A 22153-nucleotide genomic window follows, 5' to 3' on the forward strand; every position below is an offset into this window, starting at 1 on the left:
CACCCTTGAATAATAAAACCAAAGCACGTGGACCGGAGAGAAGCACCGGTTCGTTGAGCGCTCGGCCCGGCCCGGACCGGACTCGAGCACTTTTCCAAACATCGCTCCTCGCTTCTCCCATGACCCCCTCTCTGCCCCAACTACGCGGCGGCACGCTGTCTTGATCGGCCATTCAAAGACGTCTTCGGAAGAGCTGGTACACCTTTGCATCTTCTTCTCTCCTCTCTCTATCTCTCCTCCATTTTTCTTCAAGAATTTGATTTATTTTTCATTTAGAATTTAGTTTTCTTGCGTCTGTCCGGGATCTCCCGGGACTTCTGGAAACCAGAGAGTAGGAAGGAGATCAGATCAAGGATTTATGGTCTCAAATTCATTCAATTCTATATTTTACTTCAGATCGAATTATTGATGTTTCTTTTCTACTTTTTTCTTGTTCTTTATGTATTGGATTTGGTTTTGAAAAATGGAACTCCCAATGCCTCAATTGAAGTTTAGAAACAATTCGTTGGTGTTTCTTGAGCGATCGCATGTTGAGATTTCATCTCTTTTACCTTTTCTTGGGTGTATGCAGATTAAATCTTTCAAATCAAAAAGTTTATTTTGCTGATTGGAGCACCTCAAAGTTTCCTTCAAGAACCGTCAGAAGTATGGCCCAATAGAGGGAAGAGGTTTGCATCGAACAATCGAAGCCGGGGAAAGGTCATGGCGAACGTTCGCTCGCTTCTCTTGGGGTAGATAGCCCAAGCTCTTGCAAATTTTCCATCTGTTGTTCTTGTGTTCTAGTCTTATATCATTATTCTAATCTGCCAACATTCCAAAAGAAATGTTATGTGTGCACAGTCCGCTGATCACATGTATGTCTCTGATTCTTGGTTTGTAAGAGTAATAAAAAGATTTACATTATTGCAGTGGAAATTGAATTAAATAAAATCTATAGATCTATGGTAGAATCAATGTCCTGGAGTTGATGAGGTGTGTTTCTCAAGTATCAGAACTCAAGACAAAGAAAAAAAAATTCAGAAATGCATAGACATAGTGAGGAATTTTTAATATATCCAGGGGGCCTTACAAGCATAATGAATGATGAATGGAAAGAAATTCTTGATCAAAAAAAAAAAAATCGTGTAGAAATTGTTACACATGTAGTGGGTTTTGATAAAGATGTATAATGATTGACAGAGTTAGAAAAATAGCTATTAAGGCTAAATATGCTGCTTGTTATAAGTTGCATAATGGGTGATTTCTGAAGAATGCTAGTAGGGATTCTCTAAGTTAGTTAGGGGCGGGGGGGCAGGGGGCGGGGCGCGGGATAGAGGAATACTATTAATACAGATCAAGTTAGATGCTTTAGGAGTGAGAACGGTAGGTTTTCATTGAAAGATGGAGAGATTAAAGAAAGATATATAGGTTACTTTAAATCTTGAGGGAGGGAGGGAGGGGGGGGGGGGGGGGGCGCGGGATAGAGGAATACTATTAATACAGATCAAGTTAGATGCTTTAGGAGTGAGAACGGTAGGTTTACATTGAAAGATGGAGAGATTAAAGAAAGATATATAGGTTACTTTAAATCTTGAGGGGGGGGTGGGGGCGGGATAGAGGAATACTATTAATACAGATCAAGTTAGATGCTTTAGGAGTGAGAACGGTAGGTTTTCATTGAAAGATGGAGAGATTAAAGAAAGATATATAGGTTACTTTAAATCTTGAATTAAGGATCTATGAGTGGATTTGCTTTTCAGTTGGTGCAATTAGGGGGTTGTTAGATATTTCTTTGTTGATCGAGAAAAGTAAGGTTCCTTTAGAGAGGATGCAATGGATGGACTCACATAGAGAATCAATGGAGGAATTGCATTAACTTGGTTAACTAGCTTAAAACCAAAAAATTGATGAATGAACAAGAAGTACTGGAGTACTCATCTATGACTTTGAAGGTATCATATAATTATATCATTTATCAGGGAAATAAACCTATAAGTAACACCATGATTTTTTGGAAAAAAACAATGGAGCAAAGACTTGGGAAATGGCAACAATTTGAGAGAACTGCTTTGTTTTTCTTCAGAAGACTTAAAATGGAGGCTACCTTCTTCCTTAGGCAATTGATGGTAAATTTTTTTAATAAAAAAAAGGAAGGTTTGGGGGCAGGGGTGGGGGGAGATGTAATCTATACTCAATCTTGAAATATGCTAAAGAAAGCATATGATAGTGTTCCAATTTTTAAGAGAAGTCATTTAAGGGGTATTATTGGAAAAGATATGCACTAGTGGTATGTTGGAGTGGAGGGGAACATGCATGTTGGGGCTATTACCAGTGTTTGCAGTAGTGTGTGGAGACACATGAATTGCTAATCAAATTGGCTTCCATAAAGGGTCAACACCAATCCCACATTTGTCTACACTAGTCATCCAGTTGGACTTTTGCTAATATTTAGGAAGATGATATTTTATTTTCTGATTGCGTGTAATATGATGTTGATTTAAGAGAACAATGACAAGATAAAAAAATGTTAATTTCAATTTATGGAGGAAAGACGTAGAGAAAAGGGCCTAAAAACTCATATATTAACAATGTAGTACACAATTGTAAATCTTAAGTGGGAAACTTAATGGGAGTGGGACCCCAATAAGATTTTAACTGCCAAGTGATACCACAGTGTGATCAGATTGTTATCTTGGATATATTGTATGATCGGATGGGGAGGTAGATGAAAAGACATCTGAAGAAGACAAATTAATGTTGGGAAGATAAAATGGAGGGGTGCTTTTAGATCTTATAGGACCTACACTAGACGACTCAAGGAAAACTTTTGCATGTTAATAATATGGCCTGCAACAATTGCTACTCTTATAACATGATAATGGTTATCATGATAGTTTAAGGGCCCGGGCCCTCCTACTGCAAAGTGTATACATGAGAGGACTTCAGACAACTCCAGGTTTTGGTTTTTATCCCGTTATAAGAGCTGTTTTATGAGAATAGCAACTGTTATTCAAAGTTTTTACTATTCTTGTAACTTTAGTAACACAAGTACCTATGTATATGCACGTAATATAGGGTAAAGTTGTAATGCTCCTATGGACCAACTTTGTAAGTCGGTCCTACCAGCAAATGACAACTTTACCCCCACATTTGTTGCACTGGACAATTTTACACAAATGAGGGCATTTGTTAGTTGAGCCTATCTATTGGTGCAGTTTTCCCTGCAATAATTGCTCCACTTGTTTATGCATTAATGGCATGGGCCAAATGACAAAAATGCTCACGTACGTGTAAAATTATGTAGTACATTACATGGAGGTGAACTTGTCATTTGTTGGTAGGACAAATTCAGAAAGTTGGTATAGCAGGTTGGTGTAAATGAGTCAAGCTTGAGAGAGCTAAGCCCAGCTCAAGCTTTGCCCATTTTGTAATCAAGCTGACCTTGAGCCCACACATATATATGTCGTATAATATATATCGATATAACGTTGGACAATGCTGAGCTGAAGCCAAAATTTGGGCCAAACATGAAGTGCTCATGAACAACTTGTTCCTTTGACAGTCCTACTAATGGGAGCTGCGAGCATGATGACCCTATCCATAGACATCAAAAGCCAATGTTTTCATTCTTTGAACAATGACATCATCAAGTAATGCTATTATTTCATTGATGTTCTCCATTATTTCTTGTTAAGACAACTGACAACAATTGTTACAACAACCATAACTATATTGCAAAGTATATCGTCAAAGACCTGATTTTTTTTTTTTTAAATGGGTGACTTTCAATTAGAATGGTAAATAATGGTTTTGAAGGGGTTTGGTCTGTCATTTAGGGATATTTGCTATATTTCAATCTGTTTTTCCAATTTTGTATGGTTCAGGATTCACTATGTTGGGCAATAAAGACCAAGAAAAGAAGATTAACAAGGTAGAAATTAGAATGATATGCTGAGGTTGTGGTAAAAGTGTAAATCTAGCAAGGACATGGAGGAATGCATCATTGAGGATATAGGAAGTGGTTGAGATAGTATGAGCATATACGATGAAATCTATTTATTTTGGATGAAATCTATGTTGTTTCTTACAAGATAATTCATTTTAGATGTACTCTAAATCTGTTTGCCAAAATCTTATGTTTTAGATCAAACTTGGTCTATCTTCAGTTTAATGGGATGAGGTGGGCAGAATGTACCTGATCTGTACCTCATTTTTATTTGATTGTCTGCATTAAAAATGTTCAGACAAATATCATTATCTGATTGTCTACATTAAAAATGTTCAGACAGATTTCATTTTGAATGAAGCATCAATATATTAGTGTATCTAGTGGAATTTTATAGTAAGTTATATTCTTTCCTCTCTTGGTGTTGTTGCCAATGGTAAAGCATGGATATATTGGAGTGTATCGGTGGTGGGGGAGAGGAGTGGGGTTTATATTAGTTCTATTCTTTCCGTTCTTGGTGTAGTTGCCAATCGTCCTCACGACTTTTTTGAAGTAAGTTGCAAAAGAAGGAAATCTTTCTAAAATAAATGGAACCAAGTGAAATATATTTATAAGATGACTCATGTCAAATTAATCCAATGAATTACATCTTCAGAACTGATAAAAGAATAGTTCTGAAACCTATTAGACATAAGGATAAAATACTAAATTGATCAAGCATAGTGAAATTCTAAAGTTAGTGTTGCTATTTGTCAAATCTCCTAGAAGCATCTGTTTTCTCAGGTTGCTTTAAAGTTTTGCACGTTGATATGTTTAACTGTTTTTTATAAAGTTTTGCATGTTGATCTATTTAACTGTTTTTTAACTTCTGCTAGTGCCGGGCATCAAATTGAACTCTCATGGTTGACTGTGTTGATGGTTTTTAGATTATGCTATATTGCTAAAATTTTGTACGCATTTAGTTCTTTAGAAGCTCATCAAAAGGGGAGAAGAAAATTGTGTTCTGATTCAAACCTGTTGAGAATGTCCTTTTGTTCAATTAGTTTTAGTTTGTGCATCATCATCATTTGTTTTAGTTCATAAAACACAACAGTTTGTTAAAGTATGGGTAATTATGATCTTGTTAGATATGCTTCTGGTTCGGGTGATTTGCCTTAGGTATATAAGCCTTTTCTGGGTAAAAATTATTTTCCTTTTGCCAAGCAAAATGAGCGGCAACTATATATTATAATTATTCTTCTATTTTCTTTTTTAAATGAGCCTCCCAGCCTATTGGCACTGTGTCATTTATTTTTCTCTATTGCTTTCTGAATTTTGGTGTAGTTTGGCCCGGGCACGGGGTTCCTCTTTGTTTGGCATCAGTAATGGTACTCATCTAAGGTATGCAAATTTAACTTTACCTTCTTGGTACATAACATACTCTATTGTCACATTTATTCATTTACTTTATTGTCTACCAAATAAACCAGTTTATGATCATGGCTTTATAGTGGATTTTTGCCTAAAGTTCATTTTTCTTTAGTTGCATGATATCAGCCACGTCATTTATTATTATATTTTTGTGTTGAAGTATTTACTTGTTATTAATTTAGTTCAAAAAAGAGATCAGGTGGTCCTTGCTTCTTTTTTTTTTTTTGCTATCACCCATGTGGGTAGATGTATATGTGACTGTTCGAACTTTTTCTGGGCCTAAACTGGATATTTCATCTACAGAAGTTTAGTTAAAACATGATATTCATGTACTTCAATAAGTTTATATATGCACTTGTTCAAAGCACAAAACTTCTTTTGCACATTCAAGCAGGAGAGTATATTAGTTATAACTTGTAAGTACATAAAAAATGTGACCTTAATTAATATGTAATATGGGAGTGTGGAAAATCCTATGAAACCTATAGTCTAAACTTTTCTAATAGATACATTGACATTGTGAGGTGGGCAATGCATGCTGATGTGGACCTTAGTGCCTCAATTATCTGCGGATAAATGTGCTAGCCTGCCCTACTCACATCTAAAGTTTATGCTATTGCAGGTTGCTAAATCAATATGATTATCACATGTCAATTTTTCAATACAGTGTTTCGCTGATTTGTGATCTCTCAAATATCATTCATGCCAGTTTATCAAAGTACAGGCCTTTTTTTTTTTCGAAACCTTGAGTATAACATCTTTCAGGATAATTAAGGTGGTGGGTGGTGTATGTTCGCAAGGACTTTAGTAGCTTGAACATGGGTCAACAAAGGAAGTGGAGTCACATGCATATGCTGAATGATGATGGTGCCCACAATAATTTAGGCATCCTAGTACAAAAGAAATATATTTTTAATCATAACAATAATATCAAGACTTTGTCCAATCCAAATATTTAGGGTCAACTTGGTTAATGTTTTAGTACCAAGGTCATTCCTGGTAATGGGTGTGAGGTGTCTAAATTCACTTCCATCACAAGGTTTTTGAATCTTTTCTCCGACTTCCATCCACAACTTTTTGAATCTTCCCGGTCTCCTTTACAGGTTGGACATGCCCACACCAAGTATGATTTATTATTGTAAACTTTCCTCTGTAAAATGCATGCTGTTCAACCAGTTGATTTTTTAATACCTTCAAATACTAAGGATTGTAGATGAAAAGTGTTATAAGTATGCATGCAAATATGTACTTAAAGATTTTAGTGTCTAAACACAACAAAAATATGATTCTTTGTACCTTTCCCCCTCTTTTTCTCATAGGCCTTCGTCGTTTGCATTGGCCAATATCTTCTCGAGAAGCCCTTTGTCTGATGAGGTTGGTCAGCAAATTGTTTTCATTATCCTTTCATTATGCGACCATACACTAATATTTATTATTCAATGCAGCTACTTGTTCGAGTTCGTTGTATCTCATCTACAGGTATCATGTCTTTGCGATGTTCTCAATTTTATATATATATATTGTGTGTGTATGTATGTATGAGGTAGACTTTGCTACACTCGTGTGGATCTCCACTCAGATCCGATCAGATCTAGGGTGGGTGATAGAGATCCCACGTTGATGATCCGAGTCATTGGATATGACTTACTATCTCTAAATTACTTATACACCAAAATTCATATGATTTAGAGATCCTTAACCTATGCATCAAATGATCAAAATATTAGACAGTTTAAATAACATAAAATGGTACTTTTTTTTTTTTGACTATTAGTGCATAGGCTAGGGTCTCCAAATCACATGATTTTTTATTTGTATGCAATTTGGAGATAGTATATCATATTTAATAGCTAGGATCATCAATGTGAGGCCCCACTGTCCGATCTAGACTTGATCGGATCTTAGTAGAGATCCACTTGAGTATAGCTCTACACACACATATAGGCACATATTTATATACTTCTACCATACAATCTTTTTCATTAGTACCATGTTTAATGCTTGTGTTCATGGAGTTTTTCTTTGGGGGGGAGGTGCCAGCATTTACATCATTAGGAAAATTTAAAGGATTCTTATCTGTCCTTTATATGAAAACTTTATGAAAAAATATACATTAAGATATTATCTTTACTTATCTTTTGCAGATCTTTATGACTATATTGGTTTAGTCAAGCTGTAGTGTACATTATATTTATGCTTGTGGAATTTGTGGATAATGTAAATTGGTTATCATGTCACATATATCACGCGGCAAACTAATGGCAAACAACTATGTCTAATGCTGTATTGTACTTCCAAGAAAAATTCGAGTTCACCTTTACACACTTTGGGTGGATTATCTCATGATTGAAAGGATGCTTTATTTGAAAAAGGAAAGAAAAATATTATTAAATTGTTGTCCATTTGGCTAAAGGTGCTTGAAACTCATAATTGTTGGCAGATCAAAGTTCGAAGTAGAGAGTAACTTAATGGTCATTCTTGATGATTTTTTTTTTAAAAAAAGAAAATAGTTCCCTAGACTTAGGGGCTGTTTGGTCACTGGGTCATAGGAACAAGATTTTACATAATAGTTAGATTTTGTTAATTTATATGTTTTGGCAAGTCATTAATTATTAATCAGGTCTTAGGTAAACTAAGTATCTCATATAACCAAAGGATGAATTTATGAGGTACCTAGGGACCCATTTTTTGTTCTTGTCAGTACTTTTCTGAAACATCAAGACCAATCCTTGTAGAAACCCTATCTCCCTCATCACATTCTTCCATCAGTGAAAAAGTCGACTGCCCACCCTCCTCTCCCACCTTCCCTCTCATCTTCTTCACCATCTTCCTCTTCCTCCTTGTCCTCCACCTCATCCTCATCACCCCAGTCCCTGCCCTGCTGCTCATGTTCTCTCTCCCAACTACTTTCCTCACCATCATTCCTCATTCTCTCTTCAAGCTTTTCTTTGCCACCTGCCCTTTCTTCTTTTCTTCCACCCTCCTCTTCTTCCATAATCCTCCCATCGCCCTAAATCCCCCTCCCCTCTGACTGCTTGTATTTCTCTCCACCACTCCACCCATCTCCACCAATCCTGTCTTTATCATTTCTCTTCCACCTGTTTGATTGTTAATTCATTTTTCAACTCTCCCAAGCCCTTCTCTTACCAAAGTTACCAAACAGCAACAACAACAAAAAAGGATGTTTTATCAACACCATTCTTAAAACTTGTTTTTGTACAAATTAAAATTGGTCTCATGAAACCAACAACTAAACAGTTGCATAAAGACTGTTCTTAGACAAAGCCCCAGTTTATAACATTCTTGAATCTGTTCTGGGATCCTGTAACTAAGTCTATCATGCTATCAGCATTTTCTCATTTAAGCAATTCTGGATTTTTCAAGTTAGTCCATTGTTATCTTGGTACCCTTTAGCTTTAGCTGTTTGTTGCCTTCTCATTGGGTCTCCCACATTCAAATAGCTGCCAAATCACATGCAAAAGGAAAACTTATGAAATTATGACCAACTATATATAGATGATGAGAAATAAAATAACTTAAATCAGTGGGCTTTTGGGGGGGTTAGCAAAGAAGAGGTTGAGATTGAAGTTGTTCCTCAAAGGTTTTAGCATGCCCATAGATTGAACTCTTGAAGAGCCCTTATCAGAATAGTAAGTTTTAACAGATAAGCAAATAATGCCCTCTTGGAAATTACACTATCCCTGTAACCTCCTAACAGTGGAATGAATCTTATTTTGAAAAGCATAATTATATTCCTTAATCTATATAAGCACCATTATTAGATCACTCTACAGTTTGAAGAACACAAAATTATCTCTTCAAGGGTATATGTCCATTTTTATTTCATAGATGTCTTGGAGAAGGGTACAATTGGACCGCTAAAAGTCTTACATGCACATTGCAACCCTAATCTACCTCATTGCATCCTTGCCCTTCCTAGAACTGGCACATAAAGGAGAGGAAGCCCATTTTGTATACCATCCTATCATCGAGAACTTAAGGCAGGTAATGCCAATTAGTTCTGCACAGTCAGCATATTAGGGCTAATCGCATCTGAACTCTTGAAAGCTTATTAGGACAGATAGTATCCTCACCTTCGTCATTTGCTTTTTAACTAGTACTCTGTTAGTTAACTTGTCATTGACTCATATTGTCCTGATCAACTTAATGCTGACCACTGATATCCTGGACATCTTGTGACAACTGCGAGATTGACCTTTTGAGTTTTTCTTTTCTTTTCTTTTCTTTTTAGAAAAAAAAAACTACTAGAATACTTTGTTGAAAGTTGATCTAACTTATCAAAATTCATGAACCAAATGAACTAAACTCTTTGTTTTTTTTTATATCAATTAACACCTTGGCTTTCACCAATAAGCATCCAACCTTCTTCATGAGCTTTGTAAATGACCTATCAAGAGAACAAATTATCATAATAGTCATCTCGGATTCCCATAAGGTCCACATGCCAGTGCCTAATGCACCACATAGCCCCTAGATCTTGACATTACATGCAAGAACCAATATTTTTACAGCATATATGGTCTTTCTTGTTATCCATGACCCATGTAGCGAAATGAAACTCTACTGAAACCTTTGGGTGTTAATATTGCAAATTTCCATAATCTATTATTAAGCTTCTAGGGACCGTAGAAGCTTTTTTTACATCAGAAGAAAAGTTTCTATGGTCCATACGAAGAGAACTCCATCTCTGATCTCCTGTTTGAGAGAAGTTATTGCTGCATTTTCTGATCATATCTATAACCTCCTTGCTCCACCTTCATTCTTAGCCTGCACTGCAACATGTATCTAAACCCTACTTGTTTGTGCCCACTGCCTAAGCTTCACAAGCATCACTCTGTCTTCAACTCTAATCTTTTGAAGTGCTTTTCACTTTTGTTTTTTATTTGAGCTCCTGCCTATTATTTTATTGGCTGATAATGGATAGGTGATATTGTAGACTGTATTAAGTTTCACTTGACAACAAGGGACTCGACAAGGATGTACAATTGGCATTACCACCTTGAGAAAGCTATCTTGGCACAAACTATCACTTAATTTGACATCATGGGGCTTATCTAAATTTTTTATTACTTCTCAATTTGTCAATGCAGGAGTTGCTTCCCATATGGTTCTTGAAATGCCGGCATTATCCCCAACAATGGTGAGTAAAACAGGAAAAGTGACTCACTGTCAACTGTTTCAGTTCTCTCAAAATTCTAAAAACTAAAAGCTGACCTTTGATCTGATGCTCCCAGAATCAAGGCAACATTGCAAAATGGAGGAAGAAAGAAGGAGATAAGGTCAGTTGTTTTAGTTCAATATCTTATAATTTGAAACATTCATATTGTGACCCTTTTAGTAGAGAACTTGGCAAACTATCTTCTCCTCTTGTTACAACTCTAAAGCCATTTCTTGCTGTCCATTTGTTTATATTGGCAGATTGATGTGGGTGATGTATTATGTGAGATAGAGACAGATAAAGCGACTCTTGAATTTGAAAGTCTTGAAGAGGGGTAATAATACGTAGCTTGGTCCTTGATCAAATTTTATTGCCATTTGAGAAATTTCTATAGATTCAAAATTATATTTTATCACAATGTATGTTGTGCAAGTAAACATTTAAGCTAGACATATTTTAGACCTCTCTTTTTGAGAATTTGCATTAATTTGAAATTTCTTTTATTGCTGGAAGGCTCTCTGAAAGAGAAAGATAACCTTAGTTTAGGTGAGAAAGTGACATACAATTTCACTAAAGAATATCTGATAGGTGGCTTCAGAGCACCCTCACTGGGTTTGAATTATAAGATTTACGTCATATGCAGGTGATACCAATTTATATGCACATGAACTTACCAATGCTGCTATTTCTAAATAACCCAACTTGTAAAGTTATTAACTTTCCCTTTACCCTTTAACGTCCTTCAAGTTTAAGGCCCATTTGTTTCATATACGTTCTCAAAGGTGCCATTTTTATATAAATGTTTCCTCATAGTCGAAATCAAAAGGAATCATCAGTCAAAATGACTTTTATTCCATTATATTTTTCCACATCAATCAAGGTTTCCTGAGAAGTGATAATTTTAAGAGAACTGACAGTTTAAGTTCCAGCCTATTGTTTCTGTTAAAACCTTGTCTGTTTTTGTGGCGAGCCTTGGCCTTCGCCATTTGATGTTGAGAATACTCAAAGGCTTTGAGTTTGAGATCTCCTTCTTCCAGATCTTTAGGGACCTTAATGTTTTGATTTTGATTTAACTACCTTTTTTTTTCCTTTCGAACATTTTATAGCCATTAGTTAGGTATTTTTGTTTTCTTCAGTCTTTGCGCTTGTTGGAAAATGACAATATAGTTGCTTTTGATCAATTCTGTGATGTGTATAACATCAGTTTTTACTTTTATCTCCCAAGTGTGATGATTGGCATGAACAAGGGGAATTAGTTTGGAGTATGTCTTTGTAAATTGATAAGAGATTCAGGGTGCAGTGACTGCTTGGATGGTGATTCTAACTTAGCTGCCTGGTTTAGTGGTTCTTCCTGCTGTAAAATAACCTGTAATGACAGCAGTGAGTTTCTCAAAGATGCAAATATCCTGCCATTAGCTATTCTTGACAAGGGTTGCATTATAAGTTGGTTGCATGATGTACTGTATATGTCTGCATCGTGGCTGGAGAATCATTTGAACCATAGGCAATTGAAGTTGGATCTTTGCTTGGATATTCTAGACAAAGGAAAGAAAGGGTGCTAACAATAAGGTAGTTGGGGTTAGGGAACCAATGAAACTCAAAAGGAATAAGATTAGGAGTTATTGGCTTCTTGTACCAAATTCTAGAACAATTTCCTAGAATTCTTTGAATTTGTATAAGCAACATGATTTCCACACTTTAGTTCTTTAAGCAGTCATACACTAACTCTTGACTTGGGTAAGGATCCTCTGACTTGGCTCATGACCCATTTTGTGTTAGGAATATTATGGAGCAAATTCAGATCTTGCTCTCATGCTTTCATTAGACACTATTAAGAAGTGACTAGTTCAGTTGCGTGACTTGCCAATCAGGAAGTGAAAATACCTATTTTTTCAACTAGTCCTATTTACAGCATGGATTGGACTTTGGAGTACTCCAATACTGGTCCCGTGCTGTCCTGTTTGCACTGTACCATCTTGGGACTCGTATGAGGTGACCTGGATAATATCCCCAAACTACGTACCATCCTCACTCCGAATTTCTGTTAACCCATATTGCCCTGAGTTGCCCTACCCCATGCTGACCATACCGTTGGATATGCCTCTTTTTATTTTTGATGGCCCAAAAATGGCTGGTATATTGTTCCAGTATGGTTTGCAGTATGACACATGCCGTACTGGCTAGGGATCAGTATGGTCCTGATCCTCAATATTTAAAACCTTGGTATGATATCCTCCTTCCACCATTCTAAGGGTGCTTAAGGTATAATCTATCTGCTTCATAGTAATTAAATTGTTCGGAGGTGCGTGTAGGTCTTGTAATATTAGTGATAGAACATGAACCATTAGGTAGTTAGAAGGTATATTGAGGAGCTTTCTTGCTCACAACTAAGTTTGAACACAGGCACTTGTAACTCTTTGAAGATCTTGGTAATAGTGGACTAAAGTGATGAGCTTTTTTTTTAAAAAAAAAAAAAGAATTGTGATGGTAAGGGACATGGAGATTAGGAATTGAACAGATCTTTCTAGAAGAAAATTATGATTGCAACCTTCGCTAAATATTGTAGTCCGCAAGCCTGCAACCATGGTGGTAACTCAGAGTTTATTGTACTTTGCCAAGGAAAAAAAATGACGCTTTACCTCCCATATATGTATGAATTTGCCATTAAATGTTGTCAATTTGTCATTTTTGTATCTTTTTATTTTGGTGCTTTGTTGGATAAATGCCTTGTCATGTTTTGACCATGTTGATAAACTTGTTTAAATAGCTTCCTAAGTCTTTGTTATTGTATATAATTTAGTCTGAAATAATGGAGATCATGTATAGCAATAAATTTAGTTTTTATTATAATCTGCTTCTAAATCTAGTGTCCACCTTTTTTTTCTTTTGAAAATTGTAATGGCATTGACATTCATAACAGTTGATACATTTTCTTGCCCAACTTTTAACTCTATCCAGTTTGTCTGATAAAAATCTCAACAGGTTTTTGGCTAAGATATTGACACCTGAAGGTTCAAAGGATGTGCTTGTAGGACAACCTATTGCAATTACGGTATGTGCTTCATGGAATTCTAGTTATATACTCAAACAAAATTTTCTCTATTTGGTCTTATTGATCAGGGAAGATTAGAATCTACACTATAGATAATTAGATTTATCACAAAATTATTCTTTTACATAAATGGTGTCATTTCTATGCTATCTACATCAGTTACTTTAATAGAACCATTTATTTTATTGAGATCAGTTTTCTGCTGATTTGAAAGGTTGAAGATCCAGATGAAATTAAAAATTTGCCAGCTGATATATCCAAAGGGGTCGAGGCCAAACAGGACAAACCAACTCAGGATTTAACTCATGATGTGAAACATGAAGGGATATCTGAAAAACCAAATTTCAGCAGAATCAGCCCATCAGCAAGGTTGCTTATTGCAGAATATGGACTAGAACCATCTTCATTGAAGGCATCAGGTCCCCGTGGTACTCTTTTGAAAGGGGATGTGTTAGCAGCAATTAAATCTGGAGGACCTCCAAGAATTTCAGAGTCTTCTCAAGAAAAGATATCTGGGTCGACACATACATCTCAGCCATCTTCTCATACACCACCTCCATCTGCCACCCCTTTACTTGACATGGATACTCATGAAGATTTGCCAAATACTCAGATACGCAAGGTAGATTTTTTTAATTAACAAAATATGCTTTTAAGGATGACAGCTTTTTAATGTAGAATATGAAACTTCATGATTCTTCAAAATTTTGGCCTCCAGAATTAGTAGTCCTTTTCTTTTATGTGGTAATAATAACTATGACTTTTCTAGGTGTCTCTTTCTTTAGGTAGATTTTTTTTTTTTGGGTAAAGGTAGATGTTAAGTTACTGTATTTTTTCATGTCTGCTAGCAGGATTCCTTTGCTTGCAGATCTACCATATTGATTAAAGCCACTATAGAGGGATAATTTTCAATAATAAGATAATGCTTTGATATTTCCTCCCAAAGTATGCTGAACCGGTACCGTCGGCCGTATCAGCCGGCCGGCGGTACGGATCAATACGGTTTCGTACCATATCGAACCGACGAAGGCAAGCGGACCCAAATTGGAAGAAAAAAAGAGAGAAAGAGAGAGAAAGAAGAAGAAAGAAAAAGAGAGGGGAAGGAGCCGGCGGGGCTGCCGGACGGCCTCCGGCTGGCCGCCGTGGTCGTCGGAGGGCGCAGTCCACGCGCACGGCTCCGCGGGCGTGAAACAGGGGCGTCCCCCCTGTTTCGCAATTTTTTTAAAAAACCTAGTTTTAAGTGAAGCCGGCAAATAGTTTGCCGGCTTCACGATTTGTATTTTTTTTTTAAAAATCCCTTAAGTCGGCAACTATGTTGCCGACTTCATAAGTTTAAAACCAAAAAAAAAATAAAAAATCGAAACAAACGGTCATCTGTTTCGAAAAAGAAGAGGGCAGAGCTGCGGAGGGGCGGTCGAGTGGCTCCGCCCACTCGACCGCCCTCAGGACGTCGGCGTTGGCTCGCCGGCCACCGAGGCCCTCACGACGAAGGCGCCGTCCGTCTGGTAGGTCCCTCACCCCCCTCCGAGCGCTCTCTCTCTCTCTTTCTCGCTCTCTTGAAAGTCCTATCGGGCGATACGGGGTTTGGAAGCCCTCCGACGGCCGCAGCCAGCCACCACCGGCCTCCGGCAGCTCCCACCTCCCTCCCTCTCCTCCTCTCTCTCTCTTTCTCACTTTTTCTCTTTTTTTCTTTCGTACTGCCCGTGTACTGAATTTACCGACTGAATCGTGCCGTTCCCCGCCGGTCCGATACGATACGGGATGTACCGGCCGGTTCGGCATGGTATAAAAAATCTTGTTTCCTCCATCTGAAGATTTGTAGATCATAATCTGTGATATGGATTTCCATTCATTGGAAGGGAACATGTACGACTGAAGATTTACATGCCATAATCTATTAGATGTGGATTCCCATTTATGGGAAGGGAACATGTACATCTAAGTGGGAATTACAAAGAAATCCAGGTATCGTTATCTTGAAGATGAGCCATCCTACCGCCACTAATTGGTTGGTCAATGAAGACATTAGCTGATTTGTGCAAAATTAACATTTCCTCTTCTTTCTAGCAAGATTCCCCTTGCCAATCACATAAGCATTGACTTTGAAATGGTAGCACTAATTGAGCCATCATCCAAAGTAATATCAGAAGCCTCCCCCCCGCCCCCTCTCCTCCACCCCCCAAAAAATAAAAAAGCGAAAATATAATGATGTTCTTCATGCTTTCATTATGCTTTTAGTTCTTATAGGCTCAGATATTGGCTTATTTATTCAACCACTAAGTATTTCTTAGAATCTCACTACTAGAGCTTGGGTAGCAGAATGATCAGCCACATTAGTTGAACACTGGCCTTTTTCCATGGTGGATATGCTTGGATTGACTTGTTCAAACTTCAAATGGTATTTGCAGATTTAGTTTTTAACCATTGAAGAAAGCTTTTTTTTTTTTTTTCCCCTCTTTAGTAAATTGGATATCACCACCTTCTGCAGAGCTTTTACAACTTTCCAATTCCCTATTTTGCACTATCTCTTACTTGATAAAGGCACAAGACAAAAGAAATGATGTCACAAACATTTTCATTTCTACGATAAACGTGTGCAATTGTATAGCTGTGTTGTGGGTTGCACTGCAAACCCTGCTTGTTCACCGCTTAAACCTCTGCTAAAAATCTTTGGCGGCATGTCCTTTGTTGACACCTGAATCATCTTGTGACGTCACTGTCAGGTATCTCTCTTGGAGACAAGCTAGCATTGGAGGAGAAATATGAACTAATATGTTACTAATTTCATAAATTATGATTTGAATGTGAAATCTCTTTAAAAACTAATGTTCTGTGTCAAATATTGTAGATTCAAGGAACATGTTTTAGGGAACCAACTGTACCAGGTACTTATGCTACAAAAATTGGATAATTCTGGGAGTTTTATGATATGAAAATGCAGCCTCTTGTAATTTCTGAAAACAACTAAATCTTTTTAGTATTTCTAGAGCCAGCTCCATCACAACACAGAGGAGAATGCTTCCATACACCATCCTGCTTGTAGGTTCCACAGTCATGCTCCATGTGTATAACCTTCCAATTTGTGAGTATGATAGTTGTTGTCTGTCTTGTTGTAGAAGTCGGTGAAGTTCAATCTGAAAGCAGGCCTACAGTAAAGTCATATTAAACAAGGTTTCTGCGCATGTCCAGTTCATTTTACAGATTCATGTTATATACCTTCTTGTGTGTTTATGTTTGCATATTGCTGAGTAAGTGTTGTTCTATTTTTCCACCGATTGCAACTCATAATGGAAAACTGTAACTTTGACATAATAAAATTAAAGATAACTGTGATTAACAGGAGACCATAATACTGTTTTACTAAAGTTCAAAGATCGATTTTGTTTCTTTTCTTTCTTTGGATAAAATCTATGTTGATGATGTTGCGGAGTGTGTTTGTTTGTTAGGTGATTGCAAAGCGATTGCTGGAATCAAAGCAAAGCACTCCACATCTATATTTATCTATAGGTTTGTCCTTATTGCTTGACCATTTTGTTCTATCAACTTTTCACCTTGTTGACTTATTTTTGATTTGTTACCAGATGTCATTCTGGATCCTCTACTTGCTTTCAGAAACGAACTTAAAGGTAAGCAATGTGCAGTTCTATCTTTGACCAATTTAGTTCTCTATGTTCTTTTTTTTTTTTTTTGGTGTGAGAGAGAGAGAGAGAACTCCATATTCAATTTACAGTTCTAGTTTTTCTGTATTTCGGGCATCTACTGACTTAGGATGTTATTGCTCCCTTTTTGTGGTCTGAACGTGCAGAGCGGCACAATCTGAAAGTTTCAGTTAATGATATTGTCATAAAAGCCGTTGCACTTGCATTGAGAAATGTACCTGAAGCTAATGGTAAGGCTTCAAATACAGTGTAGGACATTCTAAGCTGAAGTGGATCATTTCATATCGGGACAAAAATCAATCCATTGAGAAGTACATGTTCTTTTTTTCTTTTTTACTTTTGATAACAACAGGAGACTGCTGATTTCATTCTCTGATCATGACTTAAACCAATGAGGCAGGCTGAGACAACCTACCTCAATACATCTACTAGTAATTTCCTGTATTGCTTAATTTTTGATATAATAGGGTAAAAGTCTATGTTTGCTCACCAATGGTCAGAGATGCATAGCTTCTAGCTGCTGTCGTATAAAAATAATTGATGGACAGTTAAACCTTGTCCAATTTTGTTAGAATTTGATATATATAACTTACTGGTGAGAAGGTTAATGTCGAGCTAGACCAAATAGACCTGGAATGGCAGATGATTTTTAACCAACTCATTGTATTATTCTTTCTCGGAAACATGTACAGTAATATATAAACAATGAATACAACTTGCTTTTACTTTTTAATGCACTCCATTCTGTGATAATAATAATGTTGGACGATTGGAGAGAAGGGAAAAGAGAGTCATCACCTCAAAAGATCATTAATGATTTGGAATACCATTATAAGACCAGTACAGACTACAAAAAGCCCACTGGATCATTAAAATGCTTATGACTCTCTGCATTTCATATCAACCTTATATCAGTTGAGTCCAAATACCTAGTCAACAGAAGTTGGGGCTAGAGAGTGATCTTTCATAGAACCTAGACAGCTGGTAGGTTGGGACACTTGCCTTGCTATGTAGTTTTGAGTTTAGAAAACTGGAAGATACCTGCCTTGTTTTCCTAGAATGGAATGGTTCTGGATGATCAGAGAGTTAGGTTGGGTTCAATATGGAGAAATGCATCTTTGAGGCATGAGCTATTAGCTGAAAAGCCATTTTATATCAAAATCTCGCTGAAAATGCAAACCCAATCATTAGATACAATTTTGGCTTCTATGGTGCTCAGTCATGCCAATCTTAGTATGTGGTTTGATGCTGCAACCTTTTGAGGGTCCTCTATAACTTTATATTGCTGCTCAATAAGTGGGAGAAAAACAAATTGTTAAAACCAGCCCTGAATTCTTCTTAATTATACACGTTCAGATTTGTAGAAGGCATTTAGAATGTCTTTACCTTTTTAATCTTATCCTGTCTAGCGTCTTAACATTGTAAAAAATATCCTCACACATAATGATGCTCAAGTTTCATCAGATTCTTTGTGCCTCCCTTTTCACTTCTTGATATCTATTCTTGATTGTCCTGCATTCGACATTTTGGCTTGACAGAATTTTTTGACCAAGGACATGCTCACTACTTTTTTTGAATGTGAATATTTTGCAAACATAATCAGCAAATATTTTTGGTGTTTGTAATTCTATTCTTTGCCAAGCCAACTCAGTGTCATAATTATGTTTAAGACTATCTTATAGAATAACCCAATGGTGACCCAGAGAATAACAATAGAATCCAGCCCATGTGTAGAATTCATGTTCCACATCTTTTATTGCTTCATTCTAATCATATAGACTACTGATCTATGCATGGTCGAGCAGCTTTCTGGAACAATGAGAAAGGGGAACCTTCTTTGTGTGATTCGGTTGACATATCGATAGCAGTTGCTACTGATAAGGTAATCTCTCATATTGCCCCTAAAAATGATATTAGTTTATACTAGTAGCTAATTGGATTGGTGATATATGTTGTACAGGGGCTAATGACTCCAATCATAAGGAATGCAGATCAGAAGACATTGTCAGCAATATCTTTGGAGGTAAGCCAAGTTCTTTTGATGTAGATTATAGCATTTTAATCTTTAATTGTGCAAGCAAAAGTTATAATTTTGCTGAACGTACTGTTGAAATTTTATGTCTTAATTTCATTGTTCTTGAATTAAGTGGAGGCTTCAATATGTGCAAGTAAAATCCATTAGTTATGTACTTAATTTCTGTATGAACTGGCGAAGATACTATGTGCACTGTGCAGTTGTTTAGATACTGCTGGATACTTATTTGTGAAATATTATGTCTCAATTTGATCATTCTTTGATTACTATTATGCATTTGCAAATCATCAATGATTGTGCAACATTAATTGAAATGCATTAAATGCTCTTTAAACCACTCTAGAGTTGTTAGAGTCTAGATTAGAAATATCCTTTTCTATTATAGATATCTAAATGCATTGTTGTTGTAGATGTTTATTAGTTTGGTGATTCTATATGAGCAAAGAAACATGGACTTTTATAATTGGCTGTCTTCTTCTTCCTGGGCAATCTCCAGGTCAAAGAATTGGCTGAGAAGGCACGAGCTGGGAAGCTTAAGCCTAACGAGTTTCAAGGTGGGACTTTCAGGTGAGTTATTAACAGTTCAACCTTACTGTAGGCTGTAGCTTAATTCTTTGATCATCTTTTGTAATAGACACTATATATACTTATCCCTTTGTATCTTATGCAGCATCTCGAATCTTGGAATGTTTCCTGTGGATCATTTCTGTGCAATTATTAACCCTCCACAGGTCCTCTCTCTCTCTCTCTGTGTGTCTCTGCATGTGCATGCACATGTGCGTGTGTATACATGTCAATGCAAACATATGTATTATTTTCTCAAAGAATCTGTTGTTCCTGCCTGAACACCTGACTCCAGTTCTCATGTCATCATTACAGGCTCCTTTGCCATAATACCTGTCAAATTACATCCTATTAATTGAGAACATGCTCAAGATTGTTGCTTCACGTCTTTCTTGTAGATAATGAAGTCGATATTTAAATTTTTTGCCATCATCCGCACACTCAATGCAGAAAAAAGGGCTAACAAATTTGAGCAGATCTTGTTTTAAATAGCAATTCCAATCCATCAGGTCATTTTTCCAACATAAGGGTTCCACCTATAATTGAAGCTTGTTTCCGCCGCATGTGCAATGAGAGTACCTCCCCTGTTGAGCAATGTCACAAGTGAATTGCAAGAGAAGTGTTCAGGGCTTTGGAGCTGGCATTATGGAGCCTACCCCTCATTATGAGTGTAAACATCTATGAATATATTAATATGAGAACAATATGCTCTGGGTAGATTTGCTGTCAGCTTTGGCACAGATCTGCTTCAACATATATGGTGATTCATTGATTTAGCTAACCACTATGTGAGACTGTTAACTTATTCGTTCAGATTTTCTTAATCATTCAAGTACTTTAGATATTGACAGCTATCTCATTAAACAATATTAAGTACTGGCTCTTGCTCATCACCTCATTAAACCTTCCAAGACTAGTCTGTTGGTTCCAGCTGGGCTTGTCTTAAATTTTACTGGTCTATGGGCTGTACATCTGATACAACGCTTGTATAGGTGGATTTTGTGCTAGTTATTGCATTTTTTTTCTCTTTGGTTCTGGATTTGTATATATTGCTATTGAGCTAGCGCTTGCGTTGATGGAACATATTTGCACGATTTCATTTTTAAATAGTTCCCAAGCAAGGATTGGACATGAGACCGATATTTCGGGGAGCTGATACAAATGTCTAGACCTCTGAGTTTAATTGTCTGCTTGAATTTTCTTCAGGCTGGTATTCTTGCTGTTGGCCGAGGTAACAAGGTTGTTGAACCTGTAGTTGGCAGCGATGGTATGCTTCTGCATTCTCATATACATCACCCATGCTCATAAATCTGCAAGTATTTATATCCATTTGTTTCTTCAGGAATTGTAAAGCCTGGAGTTGTTACAAAGATGAGCTTAAAATTGTCTGCCGATCATCGTGTTTTTGATGGTCAATTGGGAGGTAATTGCTAAATTGCTCTTCATCTATAACCAGTAACTGGCACACTTCACTAAGGACGGTTTATTTTTTTCCCTTTAATTCTCTTTGCAGGTAAATTCCTTTCTTCTTTGGCGTCAAACTTCAGTGACATTAGCAGACTACTCTTGTGAGGCTTAGGAAAAGAACCCTAAGAAGTCGGTGCGAACATTCTATGAGAGACTAGTAGATACCAAGGCTTTGAAGTTGTGATTTAAAGCTTGCCTAGTGTTTATCAATACAAATCCAAAATTAATCAAGTACAGAAATGAAAACATCAAAGCACCACCTGGAAATCCAGGACAGACGGAATTGCTTGGGCTTCATTTATATTATTGCAGGCTCTCATTTCTGTATCCATTTTACGAAGCTTAGTTACTGACACCCAGATTTCTCTTGATCTGGCACATTTTATTTATTCATTTTGGGGCTTTCTGGTGATGAACTGAAACGTCAATAAGCCCAAGTGAGATGGGCATTTTCTTGTACCTGTTAGTCGGTATTCTGTCTGAATTTTATGCATTTTGCAGCGACAACAATAAAGAAAAATTGTAGATTTCTTTTTTTTGTAATCGTTGATTTGTTAAGCTTCCGAGTGGATGACATGCATCAAAAAGCCTGTAGGGTAAACCATGAACCCATGAGGGATGCTGTGGTTGCTCAGCCATGGGTCTAAAACAGGGATGGCTACTAGCCCAAGTTCAAAAAATGTGGTAGGTCTACAGGGACGGAAGATGCCTTGGAGACGAGAAATTATTGCCTACGCTGCATGCAACGTGGCCGTGCATGCAGCCAATCACCGCTGCTGGTTTCCTGGGCCTCATTTATCAAGTATGCATTTCGGTACACCACCACAGGAACCAGCGGCTGCCGTGATTGGCTGTGTGGGCA

At 36.9% G+C, this 22153-nt stretch overlaps 1 protein-coding gene across 3 annotated transcripts; it reads left to right on the forward strand.

Annotated features, from left to right (window-relative positions):
* Positions 1–58: 58 nt before the first annotated feature.
* LOC105052355 (dihydrolipoyllysine-residue acetyltransferase component 1 of pyruvate dehydrogenase complex, mitochondrial) lies at positions 59–21834 on the forward strand. Of its 3 annotated transcripts, none has more exons than XM_010933135.4 (20): positions 59–196; positions 572–731; positions 5249–5305; positions 6655–6709; positions 6781–6814; positions 10447–10496; positions 10591–10635; positions 10775–10848; positions 13497–13566; positions 13781–14188; positions 17013–17073; positions 17148–17192; positions 17372–17455; positions 19031–19107; positions 19186–19248; positions 19757–19827; positions 19931–19991; positions 21031–21091; positions 21167–21247; positions 21338–21834. In XM_010933135.4, the coding sequence occupies exons 2-20, from the start codon at positions 703–705 to the stop codon at positions 21394–21396; spliced, it is 1485 nt and encodes a 494-aa protein (XP_010931437.1). In that variant the 5' UTR covers positions 59–196; positions 572–702; the 3' UTR covers positions 21397–21834. The 3 variants fall into 3 exon arrangements, with proteins under 3 accessions (XP_010931437.1, XP_029122642.1, XP_073100291.1); XM_073244190.1 differs by lacking the exon at positions 59–196 and adding an exon at positions 224–361; XM_029266809.2 differs by lacking the exon at positions 17372–17455.
* Positions 21835–22153: the final 319 nt, after the last annotated feature.

Source organism: Elaeis guineensis, chromosome 10 (genome assembly GCF_000442705.2).
Source record: "Elaeis guineensis isolate ETL-2024a chromosome 10, EG11, whole genome shotgun sequence".
NCBI lineage: Eukaryota > Viridiplantae > Streptophyta > Magnoliopsida > Arecales > Arecaceae > Elaeis > Elaeis guineensis.

Coding starts and splice junctions, on each gene's coding strand:
- LOC105052355 (XM_010933135.4), top strand. CDS start 703: ATGGCGAACGTTCGCTCGCTTCTCTTGGG. Junction 17,456..19,030: donor AAATGTACCTGAAGCTAATG/GTAAGGCTTCAA, acceptor ATGGTCGAGCAG/CTTTCTGGAACAATGAGAAA. Junction 21,248..21,337: donor TTTTGATGGTCAATTGGGAG/GTAATTGCTAAA, acceptor TTCTCTTTGCAG/GTAAATTCCTTTCTTCTTTG.